The sequence below is a fragment of the Cydia splendana genome, chromosome Z (genome assembly GCF_910591565.1).
Source record: "Cydia splendana chromosome Z, ilCydSple1.2, whole genome shotgun sequence".
Classification (NCBI taxonomy): domain Eukaryota; kingdom Metazoa; phylum Arthropoda; class Insecta; order Lepidoptera; family Tortricidae; genus Cydia; species Cydia splendana.
Window position 1 is genome coordinate 28,885,741 of NC_085987.1, and position 17,685 is coordinate 28,903,425.

Sequence of the window (17,685 nt, forward strand, 5' to 3'; positions counted from 1 at the left end):
ATAAGAGGATGTCACATATTTTTGCGGCCTTCAAAGAGTAGGTACCGTCATTATCACCAACTTTGCCCGCTTTTTTTTAAAAAACGAATTTCTCAAAAATTCACATCATATGACTTTTTTTTGCTCAGCACGTCCATTGTGATCAAACGCATCAGTTTATTTGAAGAAAAAATTTTTTTATCGTGTTTTTACCCATTTTTTTGCGTTTTAGAGGGCGGGCAAAGATATCCGGGGTTTTCGCCAACATTGCCCACGTCAATTTGGTATTCAAATACAGCTCGTGTGATGATGATGTCTAAGGATCACTTAAAGGTTTTGGGCAATCCTACCATTCCCTGTTAATAACTTAGCGATAAGTGTAAAAACTTTTAAATAAATTTGCTGGGCAATGTTTGCCTACCCGTTTTTGCCCATTTCCAAATAAGGCTCGCCTAAGCATTTTGCAAAGGCTAGGGTTGTCACTTTTGAGAAAATCTGTTACAATAGTTTAATGGCCAAAAATATGATTTTTGCTGTGTTTTTCATTCGTTAACGGGATAAAACATCTAAATAAAGGATAATAAGACAAATTAAATACAGTATATATTTATAAACTTATTTTAGTGTACAAACATAACCTTCTTTTACTTGCGAAGTTGGGTAAATTAGATGAAAGTGACAACCCTAATCCGTTTTTGGTGGTGGGCAATGTTGGTATGGATGCCAAATTACCGGATTACTTTGCCCACCGCTAAAACTTTTTTGTATTTAGGCCTTTTTAGTTTAAATCTATGCTTCATGTGATATAACTCAAACCCGGTAATATTTGTCAAAGGGTTCTCAATTTTTTCTACTTGCATTTATTATTTATCAATTTTTTGCCCGCCGAAATATACCCTATATTAGACAACTCGCTCAAAATTCCCTAGTCAAGTTATGCACAAGTTTGGTATATAGTTTTGTCAGAAATATAACCTATTTTCTACTAAAAAAAGCAGGGTGGCCATAACTATTATAATTTTTTCTACATTATCGAATTTGTTTAAAATTGTCGTTTTGGGCAAAGTTTCCCTGGAGGTAAAGTTGGCGCTAATGACGTAACATATTATTGCAGGTGACTGTACATAAATGTTTCGGTGATTTTGAGATTATTTTCCAGGTTAGTTTAGTAACAATCAAGTTAAGCAGATACCGATTTCGTGAACGTATAAGTAGTAAGATACCGCTATTGTTTAGCGATACCGATTATTTTTAAAGGTAAAACTATACCGGTTGAAATATAAAGATATTAAAATTACAGCAGGGACAACCATTTTTTATAGGTGTACCTAAACCATCATTGGCGGAGCGTTAGCAAAGGTCTCCGTTTCTGCTTGGGAAAAATGCTTTTGTATGTTCTCCTTTGCAGATCACATTTCTCAACTGATTCTCGTGAAAATTTGTATGCAGGTTCGATAGAACTATTCTGTTTCGCTTTATCTGCCAAAATGGAATTGCCACCCTGCCGAAACTTTATTTATTTAAATTCCCATTGAATGGATTTTGCACCTTATGAAAAACCGTATAGAGTAGTAAATAACATTTTACATCTGACTTAATGACATCTTGTTTTATTCGCTGTAATTGTACAAAACGCGTATCTCGACAAAGCAATATTAGGTAGTAAAACAGTCAACAATCAAATGAATTAAATAGGTACGTCACGTGTGACATGAACAGACAAGGAAAGCAAGATTAAATGCATTGTTTCTCTTTCATCTTTCAATGGAACGCTTTTACCCTCAAAGGAGGCTAGTGGTCAATACTAAACTAAAAGTCCAATCTTAAGAAAACATGATGGGTCACTGACCTGTCCCAGTAAAGTGAGGTAGTGTGCGTGAAGTGCGCTTGTGTGTGAAATGGGGTAAATTGACAGAATCTGAAATTTTACCCACCGCTACCGTCACCTTAATCAGATCATAAAACACACTCCACCAACTTGAAATTTTGGTATTTATCCAATCATTTGTGTCTTATATTTGAAGTTATCGCTTTCGGAAAATAAAAACGGAAGATGGTGATGACAACCATGGTATGGTAATGACTCTTTTATGGACGGTAATGATACTGCATGTACGGTAATGACGATTTGGGAACTAATTTATACAGGGTGGAAAGGCACGACGATCTTTTCCGGAAATGGGAGATAGTTTAGCCTAAGCTCTATATTTTCTCCATAGAAACTATGTTAATATGGGCAACCGTTTCTAAATTATGACCTTTTAAACATCCACGCAAAAAACTACTTTGTTCTAACCCTAACAGGTGACAGGGTCAATGAACTTACTTGTAAACAATCAGTATTCGACAGGAAATTATGCTAATTTGTTGCCATCTAACCATTTTTAGGTCTGCTTACAGCACGGTAAGAATCATTGCAGGATTTTCGCTTTCTTAGTGGTTCCACTTGTTCAATACTTGAATGAAATAGTTATGTTATTCCTTAATATTAATAATACTAACCACAACATTGTTTACAACGACAGTTCAAATGGTGACATTGACAACCACTCAAAAGTACGCAATCGTCTTATAAATATCTCTGGTTTCCTTGACTGATAAAAAGGTTTTAGTTTCTTAACACGTTTCACAAAATTATTTTCGAATAATTGGAAACTATCTAAAATAATTAAAAATAACAAGTAGGTTGTGTTAGTTGCACCAAATGAACTTGCAAAAATTAAATACTAAGAATAAATCAAGAATAAATACTTCTTAAATACCTAACTAACAAACCTTCTTGCGTGGTAGGAAATAGACAGACCGTCTGATGTTTGAAATTAAATTTTCATTGAACTATACTTATTGAATGTCATATTCTTCAAATAAAAATGTTAGATGCTCGTGGCTATTTAAATTTGTGGGGCTGTGTAAAAGATATGGTGTACCAAACCAAACGGAATGTGAAACTGCGGACGAAATGAGACAAAGGCTAATTGGTGCTTTCTGCGGAGGATAAATGACGAAGAGCATACACTATATCGCATGTGCATCGACATACTCGGGTACGGGCTGCGGCGGCGTTGTAATACACGGAGGTACATTTGAACACCGTATGTGAAAAGAAGATAGTATTAAATATTGGAAAAAAGTAATTATCTAAGAAAGTAATAAAATTGTTTGTAATATTTTTGCATGCATTTGATTTATTTGACATTTATGCGTCATTCATACATCATTGCGATACTGTCAACGATCGGAAAAAAGTGTAAAGTCCCGAGCTTTCCCGACGGAGATCCTTAATCTAGCCGTCATGTGCACATGCTATCACCACAGTTAAAAAGTAGTATTTTTGCAATTTTTATTTTTTACTCAATTAACGATTCTTACCATTACCAATAGTCTCTGTATCACTTAAACGACCTAATACTTCCGGGAAGGATCGTCGTGCCTTTCCACCCTGTATATGTATTAAAAACGTATTAAAAAAACAGAAACTTTTTTTAATTGTAAGGATTTAGAACTTTAATAAACATTACAAATAACATGTTTTTGAACATAAATTATTTCCAGGAAATTATAAAAAATACATTTTATTCATATAAATAAATATATAACAAGTATTTGTATTGTATAATTTTAAATAACTTATATTCCGAAATAGGCAATTTATGTATTTAATATTTTTTTTTGGGTTTGTTCAATGTTAAATCATATTATCAATATTGTACTCTTATTATCAGTTTAAACCCGCATCTTCTTTTATCTACTGCATAACTTGGTATTTATATCATATTAGAAAATTGCTGGCTTACCAATGACCTTAATTTTTATGATATATTTTTTTTGATAATTTGATTCATTATATAAGTTTGTAATGTTTGTATTTTTGTGGTTTTATAAATTAACTTTAAAAATAGTTATAATTATTTAAATCCATATATATTTTGTTTAACAGCTAAACATTTACATATAATCAGTGTTTTATAAGTTGCAAGATCCCTACTTTTAATGAATGTCATAAGTTACAAAATGTTAGGTATTGGGTCCGAATGGGTCGGGTGACTACCAAATGGTATAATTATTAATTGCTGTAATTTAATACATCAATTAATGTAATAATATCAAAAAACATAAGGCCATCACGATAGTGAGCCAGTACCGTAGCCTATGGTCGCTTAAAACTTAATAGATGTTGCTTGTTTAAATACAATGTTTTAACACGACTAACATGCAATTACAGACTCTATGTTGCACAATTTACATGTATGTATTAGATTATAAAAAAAATACATTTTATATGTTCTAAGTTCAAACTGACCAAAATTTTGCCTACTTAGTCAAAATGTTATTAAAAACCTAACCATCCTCTAGTGTGAAAGAAATAGTTATATCTTTTTCTACATTTATTCTTCATTTATAAGGTAGACATTATATAGTGTTAGAAGACATAGATAACGTTTTTCAAACATACAGCTTAATTTCGTAATGAATTATAGCAAAATACCTAAAAAAAATTTTGAGAACCGTCCTCACCATACACATGAAATCATCACCGGTCGTCATTTTTTCCCGGTGATGATGGGTATGGTGTTGACGATTTGAGAGTTTCTTGTTTTTATTTCTAGAATACGAATAATAGTAGTTAATGTCTATGCCACACAATAAATTTCATGTAGTTTTCCATTCATCTCAGTCATTATTTCTAATATATCATTCGTAACTTCTTTAAACCAAAGCATAACGGTGATGATGCTCTGTTGTTACAAACTATTACGTTTTACAAATTTGTTCGTCATATTTAAATAATTTTTTGCATTTTATACTAAAGTGAAAAATAGGGCAAGGACCTTTAACGGTATTTTGTTGTTTAACCCTTGGGACGCCTAGTGCCATATCCGTACCAGTCCTGTCAACTGCCGGAGGGTCTTCAATTTTTGTACCCGTCAACTGCCTAGTCCCAGATCTGTACAAAGTGTCTCAACTGCCTTGTGCCTTATCAGTCACCAAATTTATTGTATTATATTTTTACAATTTTGAGATCTAAACACTTACAAATAGAGTTTTATATAATTTGCACAATAGCACTTTTTTTTTATCGCGGCAGTTGACGGGTGCACGTACGCGAGCCTATCCGGCATTTGAGGGGGATGGGACGGATCCGGCACTAGGCATCTGACGGGTACAAGTACGTTTGTCGGTTTGGCGTTCCAGGGGTTAAACACGGAGATAAGCTCACATTGACATTACCATGACGGTGTTGACGAATATTCGTGACAAAATTTTAAATATATTTAAATGTACTTTCTCGGTGAAGGAATTATTTTATTGTAACAAGTCAACTGGTGTTGCCACTATGTTTCGCCTTTTGTTGATAATTACCTTTAGAGCCTCGATATTACACATAATATCAAACCTCTTTACAGTAATAGAGGATTTTCAATGAGCTTATTACAGTAATGAGCTTATGTACAAAATATATGTATGCTTATGTGCAGATTACTTTAAATTATTGAAGAATAAAGAGCGAAAGAAGAGACAAAAAGAGCCATTACGAGCTGGTGTGGTGAAAAAAAGTTCAATTGAAAACCTCCTGCTTTTGATAATTATATTGAAGTAGGTACATGTCTAGTTTAAAAAAGCTTTACATTGAAATTGAGTTATCGAAAATGAGTTCAACATAACTTATTCTTTTTAAGGTTCTGAAAGGCCGCTGAAACCTAAGTTGGAGTCAAAGTAAGTAGAAGTTGATATTTTTCAGTAGATTTTAGTTATTTAAGAGTTAACCAGTTTGCTAAGTCTATTGAGTTCTTTATAATATGCTCTTATAATAGAGGTTTATGACTATGGATCAGTAGATTGTATTATGAGGAAGAGAAATGTGATGTTTATCAGGTTATGAAGCAAAAGGCGTCAAAATAATTCCCGACAGCACTCGAAGCTCTGCTCAGTAGGTTCGTGTTCTTCTCTGACTCTCACTGAGCGTAAGCATGAGAGAAATGGATGTGCGTGGATATAATGTTTTAGAATTTTATTTTATTGTGATTTAATAATAAAGTAATCGCTTTATTCCCTTAAGCATAATATTGCTCATTTTTAGATATAATTTTCTTATATTTTTTAGTTTTTGTGCAATGTTCGTGTTTTTTTCTATCGAGGAAACTTAGGATTCGAATCGCTGAAGTCCCTGGAGAAAGGTTTCAAGATTGCGAATTAATTTTTTGGCAACCGTATAGTGATCTATGAAAGCGCTTGGACTTTTCATGCGTTCTCTGAGCCTACTGCACGTTAATTTGAATGTGTTATATTGGTCCAGAATGGGCGGCGGGTACTCGGCGCCGCACATGCTGGGCAACGAGCTGAACCCGGAGAGCGGCGCCGCGGCGCGCCTTCAGGAGCAGCTGAGCGCCGAGCTGGCGGCGCACGCGGCGGGCGGCGCCGGCCTCGACCCGCTCGTGCCGCCACCGCTCATCAACAAGGCGGCCCCGGTAATATACAACACAATAGACACACCCGTGCCCTTCAACTTAGCCCTAACCTCCCCTCACCACGCCCTCTGACGCCTTATCCACTCGGCTACCACAGCTTTACAACTATATACTTTTATCAGAGATCATAATGCTATATCCTTTACCCTTGTTAAGATTAACCAAGAGTAGAGAATGCAATATCGGGATACCAGGATCCCTAAATACCGGGATCCCGCATGCAATTTGCGGAGTCAATCCCGGTCGTAAATTAAGATTGAAGAGAGAGAGATTGAAGAGCGACGTGGTTCTTACGTGCTACTATAAGGTCTACAAGTAACACGTGCTCGGGCGTGTGCCTACTGGTGAAAATTCTTCACGGAGCCTAAATGCATCTATGGAGGAAGGTGGCAATTTGTCTATTTATTTCATCAGCTTCGGTTTCCACTCAAAATATGATTAAAATTAGTATTATAATTCAACTGCTCTTACTTAATCTTACTCTGCTTAATATCACGGAATGAGCTATAATAAAAGACCCGAGGGGAGCGGTATAGCATCGTGGTCATAAGTGCATGTCTTCAGTAGGTAATGTAAGCAGTTCTGGTTACAGGGCGCGAGCTCGCGCAGCGGGTCGGGCGCACAGAGCCTCGACCAGTTGCTGGAGCGGCAATGGGAGCAAGGCTCACAGTTTCTCATGGAGCAGGCGCAACATTTCGACAGTAAATATCACCAGCATATTTCTATAATACTACCGCACGGTTGGGATGATTGAGAAGCAATGTCGGACGTTTGATAATACCTATTTATGCAATTATGGAAAATGCATCTTTTTGAGGTAGATAATAATTATGTTTACGAGTGTTTTAGACAGTTTTAGTTGCATTAAAGCACTTCAGGTTATAAAACATTAAATAAGATGTTACCTCTATATTAATATATTCTGTTTTTAAGTAATAATATCTTGTCTGACCAGTGTTCGATCCATATTCAATATCTGCGGCCTCGTAAAAGGGGCAAAAAACGTACGGTTTGCCCAATCGGATTTTTTGAAATCGGCAATAGTGAAGACAGAAATTTACCATATACCTAAAGTCAAAACCAAATCCAGTAAACTCTCGGGTTCCTAATCAGGTGTCACGAGACTTAGCCCACGGTTCCCACCGACACGATATCTCGTAAGCAATTAGACCGATATTAACTTGTTAATTTAGGATTTAGGACTTTTGTGGCTGTCATACAAGGTGTAACAAAAATAGTAGGGATCGGTTTAAGGTCATATTCGGTATCGTGTACTTATTAGAAAAAAATAGAAGAAAAATTTTTTTTACGAAAAACATTTTTCTTTCTTAGCCTCCATACAAAGGCCAAAAATTTGTCGCGGCATATTCGCGTGATAAGCCCTTAAACGGATCCCCACTATTGTTTTACACCTTGTATTTGTAAGCTCTGACGAGTATACTTGTGTGTGTGTGTGCAGTAGCGTCGCTGCTGTCGTGCCTGCACCAGCTGCGCACTGAGAACGTGCGGCTGGAGGAGCATGTGGGCAGCCTGCTGCAGCGGCGCGACCACCTACTGGCCGTCAACGCGCGCCTCGCCATCCCGCTCACCGCTGGTCAGTTTGTCTTTGAAATTAATTTGTGGATAAACATCACCTGATTGAGCTTAGGTTTCTTATTTAAATTAGTTTTTAACAGACTGCAGTAAAATAAAAGTTTTAAGCCAACTGAACCGGCTTCAAAATATGCAAAAACGTTGAAGTAATGATGTACATATTTTCGATTGCGCAGTGCCTACTGGGCCGCCGGAGCCCCGCGGCTGCGCGCGCGAGAATGGAGGCGCGCGCGCGCCGCCCGCGCCCGTGCGCCCCGCCGAGACCATCACCTCCGATCGCGGCCATCAGGTACACGCCGTGCTTTGCGCATTACGTATTATATAGTATCAGCAAGAGATTTGACGTCAATCATTGCACTGATTATACAGACAGTACTGGATACAGTACGAATCCCAAAAAAATGGTACGGAATGTCACTTAATGGCACAATATTTAAACTATTTTGGTCAATCTTGCAGTTGGCTGTTCAAGTTAAATGCTATCGGTCTAATAAAAGGACATTAGTTGCAAAATTACGCTGTCATTATATGATGCGATGTTGTATACGTGATTTCAACTCTGGTCCGATACCTATTTATACTAAATTCTTCTCGGTGGCTGATTAATTTAAAATTAAAACATCAGCAACCAGCTGTAGTGTGTATGTAGTCATTCCATAAAAAGTACCACGACTACGTGTTTTTTCATCTACTCTTGTCTGCTACTGACATTTTTTTATGAACATTGTGTATTATTGTTATTACTGATCAGTGTCGGTGATCGGCATAAAATTACAATTTATTATGATGATGACACTAGTACTACTATTTTTGCTAGAAAATAGCATGTTCTATTATCGAAATAAATCATAAAATATCGTCGTAAATATTCTCATTGAATGAACGTGACAAACAAATAATCAATATTTAGAACTGGCCTTTTGCCAATCGTGACAAAATTTATGCGGATTTTAAAAGTTTTGTACATTTTTGCTTGTTTTGATTACCCTAAGTTTGAATACTGGCGGTGTTTTCGTTTTTGTACATGAAGTATTTCGTGGCATATCCGAGTACATTAATATACTGGGTCAAGCAAATCTTGTCAGTAGCACAGGGCGGCAAATTTGAAAAATCGCGGGTTAGCAACACTGTGTTCGAATAATTCGAAAATCGCGTGTCATCTGTGTTTTATCTGTGGAATGTGGATCGTGAATGACAGCCATCATCTTGTTTGTTTACATTCTGAATCGTTTCTATTTTAAGAGATATTTCTGTCGTGTCACTCTTAAATACCAATAGGTATATTAAATAAGATTGTGCATGAGCATGACCTTAAGCAAAGCTAAGATGCCCACAATGCCTTCAGTGCCAACTGAGAAATCTAATAAAATATTAAAATCTAGTAGGACATCTACCTGCGGAAGCAATGATTTTATTCATAGGTACATTCTTGTTTAACAGCATAATCCGCTTCTAATTTTATTTTAGGATCTTCAAATTTGTTAATCATTTTTAACAATTATCGATTTCAAACATTATAATACACAAATATTAATAACAATTTCAAACATTTTCAATAAACCGCGAGTGACAATTTGAATTGAAGTACGTAGGGCGCGCTCAGTGGAAAAAGAAGTTTTGGTTCGATGTACATTGCTGCTTTTCTTAGCGCAATACTACTCTTTGAGTGTTGCCCTACTTTAGTTTGCTTTACATTGCTACTGACAAGATTTGCTTGACCCACTATAGTATTTTATGCAAGAGTTTTATAAGAGGGGTCAAATAATGCGAGTGGCGTGGGTAACAATGTGAGCCGAAGGCGAACATTGTTAATAAATACGCCATGAGCATTTTTTGATTACTTATACAACGTTGCATACAATGCTTTTTCTATGAGTAGGCAATATTATTAAAACACAAAAATTTATAAACAAAATTTTATTTATGAAAATGTAAATGTAAATTTTGGATAGTAGGTATTACTATATGTATGTAGCTCTTGTCTGCGACAAGCACCCATAATACCAAATATTACTGCAACCTGTAACAAGAAAAAGGAGAATTAAATAATATTCAGTTTCAATGCAAAAATATAAAATGTACTCTAAAATCAAAAAAATTAATAACATACCAACCTTGCTTAAAAGATAGATCTGATCCGGTGCTTCCAATTAGTCTTTGAAAATACGCCAATAAGACGTTTTCAGAGAATTTTTGTGCTCCAATCTCCACGCCATGAACTTCTCATAAGGTTTGTCATATAGGTGCTGCGATTTAGTACTTAGGCAACACATTTTCGGTCGCTGCTTGTGCTGCAGCAGATATTTCTTCAGGTGTAGAAACAATATTGTCCTTCGTCCATTTTCAACACTTTTTATGAACGCAAAGCAACGCAAAGTACTCAAAGAATAAGAAATTACCGGGAAAGACGGGAAACGTAAAAACAAACGAGTAATGTCTATGGTTATGTTTTTTTTAAAGCCGTTACACACTACCGCGCCTCACCAGGGTCGTGGTGCTGTAGGGTATAAGTGTGTTATGGTCCTTAGAAGTCCACCTTCCAAAAGTATTTTTTATTATGTTGGTAGCAATGAACTTAGTACAAATTTGTTTTTTTTTTTTAAATAAAAATCGTATGCATTCAATCGTTTGTGACGTTGGTAGCAATGTATCAGTATGTGGCACCTGCTACTCCGCACTAGTTTACCGTGTCGTAATGTCTCTCAAACGACACAAGTGCTTTTTTGGGCAATAGACTATAGAGTTATAAGGAGTATTAATAATGTATGCCCTTATTTATACGTTCGTTCGTGACTATGTAAACGACAGATAAAAGTACACGAGTAGAAAAAAGAATGAAGTGGATTCGGGCGTGTTACAGCTGATGATGCGCGAAGTGCAGCAGAAGCCTAGCTGAAAGCAGCCTGGGGGCGGCGAGGGCGGCGACAACGGCGGTGGCGGCGGCGGCGCGGGCGGCAGCGGCGCGGCGCGCGACCCAGACGCGCTGCGCACCGTGCAGACCTACATCATGCTCGAGCAGCGGCGCCGGGCCGACTTCTCCATCGACGCCATCCTCAAGTTCGACCACTGAGCCGGCGCCGACGCGACCGAGGGCGGGTCACTTATTAGTTGCCGGTTACTGCATTACCCGAGTGCGGACGAGTCGCCGCGACATTATGTTTCTACCGAACCTGTCTAACAATACATACCCGTTATCATATTTAATTACCAATTGACGATCGTTAGTGCCCAGCTTATGGCTATTATTAATTCAATTTTTCGATAGTGCGAAACGTGAAAAGACACTAAGGGCTCGGACAATCGTGAAGCTCTCAGAAAATGTGAGTAACGTTCCTCGACTCCAGAGTCGCTTCAGCATAATCAGTAAGTAGTGTGACGCCGACGCCGACCTTGCGGGAATTTGGACTTCATTGCGGACGACTAAACACGAGGACAATCGCTCTGCGCTGTTTAATAATTCCGACTAATTAAAACAGGCCATTGCGTAACATCATGCGTTCCTGCATTACTACAATGTATACTGAAGTTGCGCTTAACACTTCATAATATGATTATATCAATAGCATTGTATAGATCAAATATCTTAAAACTCATTGGAATTTATGTTTAAGACTTTTCTGTAAATATTTAGTAAGCGCAGCTACTGTAACACGTTTCATGTGCAATGCAGTATTTTTTGTGATGTTGTTGTTAAAGTACGAGTAATACATGATTTGCTTATTAAGAACTGTTGAAACTTTTGTGTGTTTACAAGAAAATAACTGATAATATTGACAGCTGTTATTGTAATAAATGGTAAAAGTTTGATGTTACAATTGACTGTATACTCAATGTTCAGTGTTGTGTTCTTCAATGTTCTGTAACATATCATATACATTCTAAGATCATATTTAATCAGTGCCATTGCTCACTATAACAACCAAAGAGTTATTGACTGTATAATAATTGTAATGTCTAAGAATAAATTGCGCCCTTAGTTTGACAGTTGAAGTAAATGTCGCTGTACAGTGCCATGGTTTTAATGTCAAACATTTACAATAAAGGCGGGATTCCACCAGAGTGCGGCACAAGCATTTTTGTATTGAATATGCTTGTACCGCACACTGGTGGAATCCCGCCTTTAGAGTTACCGCGTAATGTCTGCTGTCAAATGATATTCACGTATTTTTCTTGGACTTTATAACAACATTCAATAACTCTTCTGTAACTAAAATTAATAAAGTTAAAACTAAATGCTTACGCAGATGGAACAAACGCTTCTTCATTGACAATGCCAGGGCTCAAAATATATAAATAAAAATCGGGCAAGTGCGAGTCGGACTCGCGCACGAAGGGTTCCGTACCATATAAAAAAAAAACAAAAAAAAAAGCAAAAAAAAACGGTCACCCATCCAAGTACTGACCACTCTCGACGTTGCTTAACTTTGGTCAAAAATCACGTTTGTTGTATGGGAGCCCCATTTAAATCTTTATTTTATTCTGTTTTTAGTATTTGTTGTTATAGCGGCAACAGAAATACATCATCTGTGAAAATTTCAACTGTCTAGCTATCACGGTTCGTGAGATACAGCCTGGTGACAGACGGACGGACGGACGGACGGACGGACGGACAGCGAAGTCTTAGTAATAGGGTCCCGTTTTACCCTTTGGGTACGGAACCCTAAAAAGAGGATTATTCCCACAAGTTAATCCTACCACATTGTTACCAGTGGGAACTATTGGGATATTTTTTCCAATAGTTGCCACTGGTAAAAGGAGGGATTTTTTCCCATGTTCCCGTTTTTGTGGGTTGTTACAGTTAATACTAATAAAACAGTGTAAATAGTATTGTATAAATATAGAGTACTTTAATAAATAATTAGCCTCAAGCATGAAGTTTATATTTGTACGAAATATTTCTTATTCGGATGTTTATTTCCGTTATATCATGTTACAAATGCATTTCCGTTATTAAATTATCATTTAATTATGTACAAAAATTTGCCCGCGAAAAGTGAGCGAAACGCAACGACATTAGTCGAAACGTCACGTGACGTCACTCGTTTCAAATTGTTAAGATCAACCAAGAGTGAAAGAGATGGCATTATGACCTGACTCGCCACTAAGTAGCAAACGTTTCAACCGCTCAACATTTTACAATATTTTAAATATTTTTTAATAATATTATGGGAAGGTTTATAAAAGTATTTTATATTTTTTCCAGTGTTCAAACTATATAAGTAATGATTTAAAAAAAGTCATGCATGAGGCTAATATTATAAGTCGTATAGTTGCTCAGTAAACTGACTAAAAGTGATTCAAAATAAAAGTAAAAAAAGTATAAGTGCTAAAACTAAAATAGTAAAATTTTAATTAATTATACGAACGAACAAAGAAATCACTCAAAAGCCGTCTATTTTTTATCACTTTAAGGCAGTTTATTGGTCCACTAATCGACATATCATAATTTATTAAAGTACTCTATATTTATAATATACTGTTTTTATTAGTTCTGAACTTTAACGAAACTTTGGTGGTAACTACTGAGATTTTTTTCCCCAGTAGTTAGCACTGGTAATAACTTGGTTGTAACTAGTGGGAATGACCCAAAAAAGAAACCAAAATGCAATTGGTGGTGATATTCATTACTTAATAACCACCGACAGGAACCCTATCGAAGGATCATTGCGCCCTTAGTGTCATCTGTAGTAAGTATTTGGCAGGTTTTAATAGTGTAGGCGCTAGAGAACAAAATCGCATGTGGCCCCTGTTGGATTTACTGGACCATGAAGCCGAATAGCACTTTAAAAAGTAAAAGCTGTAAGCCTCAAATGTACAAGCATAGTACATTGGGTGTTAAATGTATTGATAATGTTTGTTGAATTTCGAAATGCAGATAATCAGTTAGCTATTTTACATTTTAAGTTTAGTTCAGCCATCTCAGTGATGGTAGAAGAGCCGGCCGCAATATTTCGTACCGACATGACATCACGATGAAATGAACAATGGTTTCCCATAAAAGTGATGCTAAGTCCGAATTCGATAGTCTGCCACGGCGGAACTGGCCGAAAGTACGGAAAAGAAGGCCGCTTCCGTTGCGAAAAAGGGGGCCTGATTTAACCCATCTGACACCGTAATAATAGTTATTGCAGCAGTTAGAAATTTACATGTAGACACAGAAAAGCGAAGTCTGTCAGTATTTTTTTGGCCGGAACTGCTTGGCAGACGCTCTCAAAGGTGGCCATCGGGACCCCTAAATATACCCATCTGACACCAGCATGAAACCAATTCCAGTCCATTGTCTAATGCGTGCAAAGCCGATGGTCCTGGGTTCGAATCCCGGTAAGGGCATTTATTTGTGTGATGAATACAGATATTTGTTCTTGAGTCATGGTTGTTATCTATTTGTGTCGTTCTCAAGTAAAAGGTACATACCACATTGTCACTTACATTCAAACACCACTGTGTTTGAATAAAATAAGTTAGTGAATAAAATAAATGAATGAATACCACAAGGACGCTCTGACAGGTTATTCGTATAGAGATGCAAGCAAATGAATCCCTTATGTTAAACGACAATGTGGTACCTTTTACTTTATAACGACACATTTATCTATATAAGTATAGTATATTCTCGCCTAGTACCCATAGTACTCCCAATATTTATTATAATTAATACAGCCTGGTGACAGTCAGACATACAGACGGACAGTGGAGTCTTAGTAATAGGGGTCCCGTTTTTACCCTTTGGGTACGGAACCCTAAAAAAGTTTACAATTTGTCTATACATTTTCGGGTACTTAAAACATTTATCAGTGAACCAACCAAACAGAAAACTGTCTGGATCTGTTCCACATCGTTCTGGATTTTCCACCCCCCTTTTCACCCTCTTCGGCTTTGCACTAGGTACAGAAGGCATCCAGACCGGTCGTCTATAGATTAACTATCTCAGTTTGTAGTGTTGTAAAACAACACCCTGAATGTTACACAACACAACAACTACGTAATTTTTACGTCAACGTCATGAAATGTCCCGTACATAGAATAGTGATTAGATACACCAAAGAGGTGAAAAAACACGCCCCGAGCGTTAAAAAATCACGAGAGCGAATTAGTTAAATTATGTCTTATCCCTTTCTACAAAGGCATAAGTCAAAAGACAAACGATTCATAGCTAATTCAGTATGAAGTATTTGCCAAGAGAGTATCAATATCATATTTATCATATTAAATATTTAATTTATTTCAATTTAATATAAATATTACAATTTTATTTAATAAATATATGTTATTAATAACATATAATATACAAATATAAGCATAAAGTAATAAATAAGCCTGCAGTCATGCCCGTAATCTTTACAATTCCATGATCCGGTACCACGAATGCTGCTTACATAATCTCGTCTGTCAAGGTGTTTCGGCCGAAAAAGCCTTGGCAGACTTATATATTCCAGAAAGGAAGGTTCATACCTACCGACTGGAATTGGTTTCATGCTGGTGTCAGATGGGTATATTTAGGGGTCCCGATGGTCACCTTTGAGAGCGTCTGCCAAGCAGTTCCGGCCAAAAAAATACTGACAGACTTTGCTTTTCTGTGTCTACATGTAAATTTCTAACTGCTGCCATAACTATTATTACGGTGTCAGATGGGTTAAATCAGGCCCCCTTTTTCGCACCGGAAGTGGCCTTCTTTTCCGTACTTTCGGCCAGTTCCGCCGTGGCAGACTAACGAATTCGGACTTAGCATCACTTTTATGGGAATCCATTGTTCATTTCATCGTGATGTCATGTCGGTACGAAATATTGCGGCCCGCTCTCCAGACATGATAAAATTCGGTCGCTTCGAGCTAATGGATTTCAACTAGCACGTCCGTCACAAAAAATATTAGAATCAGTGGTTGGACAGTCTTCGTAGTTAATCCATCATTGACATACCTAGTTAATTGACGATTCGTAAAACGAGATAGCTCCACCGATGGTCAGTCAAGTGTTTCTGTTAGTACGGACTTTTCACAATATAAGACACAAGGTTTGTTTTAAATGTATGCTTATTTAGTTCTAAGATAGACTTTTTTGATTGAAGTAGACAATGCCAGATTATTCAATCAGTGAAGCTTGAGATGAAAAATAGGCTCTACATTTTCGATTAATATACATATAAAGGGTATAATTTAGTATGATGCAGTTTTCTTATTAGTTTAAGCATTTGTATTTTTGTACTAAGCGAGGTTTATTTAATACATTAAATGATAAATTCATGTGTTAATTCATAAACATTTAGCACACAGCAGAATATCTAATAAATATTGATACAAACAATGCGTCTCGCACTATGCATTTTAATTAAATTTATGGGTTTTGCGGGTATATATATAAATTTTGGGGTTTGCCATAAGCCGCGCGTGGCGCTGTCGCCACCTAGCGGCCATATCTGTCCTGATCGTAACAGACGCGTTTTGTTAGAGAGTGAGTCTTCTGTACCTAGTACTATTATTTATTCTGTGCTGTCGGTACCTAATCGTAATTTTGTTGCTGCGGAAAGCTTCACAGTTCTCTAATGAATCAATAAATTTGTTCGTAAATCAATCCATCGATTGTTGTTGGTGCAACAGGATCTATGATTTTTATAAAAAAGTGATTCTAAATCAGTCTTCGCGGCAAATAATAAAAGGCTTTTATGCAGAGTGAAGTTTGGGTCGCAATCTGAATGTTTAATTTTTGTTACGATTTGCAAAATGTATCTATTAGTTTAAACTATACGTCAGAGTATTTATTATTTGCTGATTAATGTTAGTAAAATAATTGTGTAAATAATTATTTATTTACTACTCCAACTAATAAAATCCTTAGTTGGCAGTAATAAGAGATTACATAAGCATACGTGCTATGCTAACTTTATATTAAGTAATAAATACGGCCATTGCGTACTTAAATGTGTTCGAATCGCAAGCATGATCGATAATTTTACTTGTATTTTCTCGATGTGAGCAAGCAAATCGTATCGGGCACGACTCCACTCTCATTCTGTATAATTCCGACATAGGGGCTATTCATAAATTACGTCATTTCAAATTAGGGGGGGTCTGGACATCGGATGACGGTAGCATGAAGTAGGAGGAAATGGGGTCATTTGATGCATGATTTTTGGATGATTATAGGGGGGGGGGGGTCCAAAATCGTCAAAAATCGATGACGTAATTTATGGACAGCCCCATAGCACAATACATTGAGTATTTTCCAAACCATTATTCTGCATATGTTTGGGAGTTTTATATAATCTGTGTAATTCGTGTAAGTTTTAATAATTTTGTCTTAATTTTATAAGATTCGACCGTCTCTCGCTTGCATATTCACTTTAACTAGACGAATCCTTTCATCTGCAATATCCTTTTAGAATATTAATACGATGGTCGGAAATTGCCTTTACAATATACCAGCGGTCGGCAACAAGCGGCCCGCTCGCCGGAGCCTCCCTGGCTATTTATGTATGTAATATTGACAAACGACAATGTACATCATTGAATAATTTTACGGTTTAGACTCACTTGTTTTTAGTCACTCGCGCGACATGTTTCGGAGAGCCTAGGTCTCCTAAACCTAAAATTATTCAATATTAGTATGTCTCACAACAGTTTAAATTCGAATGTACATCATAGTCATACAT

General features: G+C 36.7%; 1 protein-coding gene across 7 annotated transcripts in view; it reads left to right on the plus strand.

Annotated features, from left to right (window-relative positions):
- Positions 1-17,685, plus strand: part of LOC134804747 (protein AF-10) — a 453,368-nt gene that overhangs the window by 54,007 nt on the left and 381,676 nt on the right. For 5 of the 7 annotated variants that reach the window (XM_063777954.1, XM_063777958.1, XM_063777957.1 and 2 more), the window contains 6 exons: positions 5,658-5,694; positions 6,275-6,446; positions 7,027-7,147; positions 7,906-8,040; positions 8,216-8,328; positions 10,900-11,411. In XM_063777954.1, the coding sequence (XP_063634024.1) occupies positions 5,658-5,694; positions 6,275-6,446; positions 7,027-7,147; positions 7,906-8,040; positions 8,216-8,328; positions 10,900-10,935 (614 nt within the window). In that variant the 3' untranslated portion in view covers positions 10,936-11,411. The remainder of the gene's footprint in view (positions 1-5,657; positions 5,695-6,274; positions 6,447-7,026; positions 7,148-7,905; positions 8,041-8,215; positions 8,329-10,899; positions 11,412-17,685) is intronic. The other 2 variants (XM_063777952.1, XM_063777956.1) reach the window with 1 other exon arrangement.